Source organism: Lygodium microphyllum, chromosome 20 (assembly GCF_053477565.2).
Source record: "Lygodium microphyllum isolate KBCC chromosome 20, Lygodium_microphyllum_v1.1.10, whole genome shotgun sequence".
In the NCBI taxonomy this organism is placed as follows: domain Eukaryota; kingdom Viridiplantae; phylum Streptophyta; class Polypodiopsida; order Schizaeales; family Lygodiaceae; genus Lygodium; species Lygodium microphyllum.
Genome location: NC_141154.1, coordinates 76,415,766 through 76,419,050, shown reverse-complemented (window position 1 = coordinate 76,419,050; position 3,285 = coordinate 76,415,766). Strand labels below are relative to the sequence as shown.

The 3,285-nt window shown below is 46.3% G+C and overlaps 1 protein-coding gene across 1 annotated transcript; it reads right to left on the bottom strand.

The window, feature by feature from the left end:
- Window positions 1-231: 231 nt before the first annotated feature.
- LOC148019046 (uncharacterized) lies at window positions 232-2,603 on the bottom strand. Its single transcript, XM_087701600.1, has one exon. The coding sequence runs from the start codon at window positions 1,252-1,254 to the stop codon at window positions 343-345; it is 912 nt and encodes a 303-aa protein (XP_087557726.1). The 5' UTR covers window positions 1,255-2,603; the 3' UTR covers window positions 232-342.
- Between the last annotated feature and the right edge of the window lie 682 nt (window positions 2,604-3,285).

The window sequence follows — 3,285 nt, the reverse complement described above, 5'->3', positions numbered from 1 at the left end:
ACACAATGTTTGAACCATCCAATATTAAGTACAGCAAAAAAAACTCTTGTCCAACAGCTTCCATTTAACTCCAGAGGAGAGCACAATACAAGGAGCAGCATTTCATTCACTTCACCATGCATGCTTTTTTGTCTAGCCAAAGCAAAAGTCACTTAGTTACAACATACACAAAACCTGACATCAACTGAATAAATACCCTAAAACACTGTAATCATTGAATGTCTTGCACTGTATCAGATTAAGCAGAGGATTGGGTTGCCAAACACAACAAAAACAACCGATTAAATATTACAGGGAACAGTAGCCCTTCCAGAAACTATGGAATTTTCATGGGATAAACTTTTAACCAGAACTACTGGAACTAGAACTTGAAGATTCCTTTCTCCTGTGCTTTTGCTTTTTATGACTCTTCATTCTAAGCTTAGCCATCTCTAACTTCATGGTTGTTAAGATCTCCATCTTTGCTAACTCAACACGGGCAAACACCTCTGTGAACCCAGTAATGGCATCAGCGAGACCATGCATCGGATGGTCTGACCTCATTTTGCGTTTACGAACACGACTGTTTGCAGGGAGACCTGCAAACTGGGATGCCTTATTAACTTGCTCACTGGAGTTATCAGTGGAAATCTGTTGTTCTCTGAAATTTAAGAAACTCAAGAATGCCCCATGGTGGTTATGATGGAACCCATCATCTGAAAAACCATCAATTTCTGCTCCTCTATGCTTGCCATTCCCTAAGAGCTCCCTGCAAGCAGCATCATAGCGCATGCTATCTAAAGCACATTGTTCGGGAGAAGCAGAAAGATCAGCCTTCTCATCCTCCTCATCCATAGGGGACTTTTTATGTTTGTTGTCCAGAGGGTCCAAACCCTTACTCTGCTTCAAAACAGAGCCCATCATGTCATCCAGCTTTGTAAAAAATGGCCAAGTCACCTCAATGCCATTGACTGCTTTACGCTTCTCCATCTTGTATCTGCGCTTCAGGCTGTCCACTTTATCCCTGCACTGCTTCATGGTCTTCAGCATCTTAAGCCCCTCACTATGCGTGTTGACATTATTGACAACCTCTTCCCAATCCTTGTTTCTGAGATAACCGCGGCCAACAGAGAATTTTTGGACATAAGTATCTAGCAGCACTTGAACAGCAGAGGAGGTCCATTCAGATGACAGAGGGATTTTTGATCTACGTCCCTCTTCATCACTGCCCATGGATGCAAGTGATAGAGGGCGAGGCTTTTTTGGCAGGGCCATGCAAGGGGGATGCAGTCCCAATGTCCGTGCCAGGGCTGTATTATGCTTGAACTAACAACTGCACTGGGGTAGTTGTCAAAGGGAGGCTTACCATTCGACTTTGTAAACTGCTGTCAGATAAATGCAGTGACTCCCTTCCTTCAAATGTGCGGTGTGTAGTTTATGCAAGTCCGTGTTCTTATTTTGAAGCTACGATCTGCTACAACAGTGCTTCTGAGACTTTGATCTGAGCCTCCGTGTTACGCTAATGCTTGTTTCAATCATCTGACTCTGATACGTGACTTGAGCCTCCCTGATACTGATGTTTGTCTCACTTTGCTTAAGGCAGCCATATGTTCCTGTTCCTCACTTCAATTCTTGGTCGAGATGCTCTTCTCTTTCAGAATTTCTGCAATTTCTTGTCCGCTACAGAAAGGCGCTTGCATTTATGACGCTCTGCACAAGTTTCTTCCTTTATGGGAAGAGATCTTGCCACCTGCTCCAGGCCCTCTACTCCGAGAGAAGGATCGTATCTGCTTCGTTCTTCTTCTTCGTCCTCTTTCGACAGGGCCTCTGCTGCAGCCAAAAGGAGAAACGTCGTCTTCTTGATCTCAGACTGTGGTGAGCCAGGGAGTGTTCCAAAAAGGGGGAAACCTGGTCTTCCTTATCTCAGAATGTGGTAAGCCACGGAGTATGTCAAAAGGGGGAAACCTCGTCTCCGTTCTCTCAGACGGCGCAGAGCCATGGAGTCCCACTACAGGCGCCGGATCTAGACGGTTCCATTCTACTACTTCTTCATCGTTTTCGTTGATGGATCTAGACTGTTCGCCTTTTTCCTCTCCTTCTTCTTCTTTTTCTTCTTCTTCGTTGAAGTGTCTCGGTTGCGTGTGAGTCGGTTAGACGCCTTCTTCCGAGGAGGAGGCGTGGGAGAAGCCGCCCTTTCCTGAGAAGCCGCCCTTGCGGAGAAGACGACGAAGCTCTCTGCTTCAGCTGCGAAAGGGAAGGGGGACGGGGGGGACGGGTCCCTTTGCCCTCCTGGAAACATGAAAGGTCGGCCGTGCGTGACTCTTTCTTTCTTTCTGCTGACGGATGGACAGCAGGCCGGGGATCAGACGGCAGTCACGGCGCGCTGACGGTGAGGATGACGGCCATGATGGGAGAGAAGGAGAGGAAGGAGAAGACGAAGGCGCAACAGCTGTCGTGCGGGTGCGTGGGGGTGTGGGTTCCGTCCATTCCCACGTTAGCGCCGGCGCTTTTCCAAGCGAGTCGTCGTTGGGTACAATAATTTTGTTGCAAAGCCCATATGCCCTCCTCCCCTCCCTGCGCAGGCCTTCACAAACATTGCCCATTGCCCAATGCCTATCGTCCTATCCGGTCCTCAACCTTTGTACAAATGTACACACTGCCCAGTACATTCCCATGGCACAGTCGCCTTGTCTTCAATGCGGCAATCAATGCCTATCTTACCTAACACCCATTTTACTCAACCTCCACTCCACCCCCCAAGGCATAATAAAATATCCATTCGCTGCTCGCGAGACCGAGTAAAATTATATTGCCGTAAGTAATATTAGTCGTTCTCTTTATAATGCAGTTTCTATGCCTTCCAAGACTAGTTCTCAAAGAGACATTCTATCAAAGGGGCCAGTTGTGGCACACCTAAGCAATAGCACACCAACCTTCTTTTGCATAGAGATTGAAACTTTCCAATTTGACTGCATCAACTGTGCTATTCCCCTCAGGGTTTTCTCACACAAACTATTTTTCAAGGACGCTCGTCGCTCGCACTTAAAACCAACTTTCCAAAAAATTAAATCAAGCCACTTGGGTGGAGGTTTGAAATCTTCTTCAAATAAAAGAATTTGGATAGTACCTCTTCTTGAAAAAAAGAACAGGTGGATCTTAACTTTTCGCCTTTTTCCTTGAAAAGGGCATGGTTTCTTATGGAAAATGGGGTGTGGGGTGTCTTTTCAAAAAAGCCATTGTCTTTTGAGAAAACTATGACCTAGACTGGTTTCTAGTTTTCTCAAAAAACCATTGAAACCCCCCCTG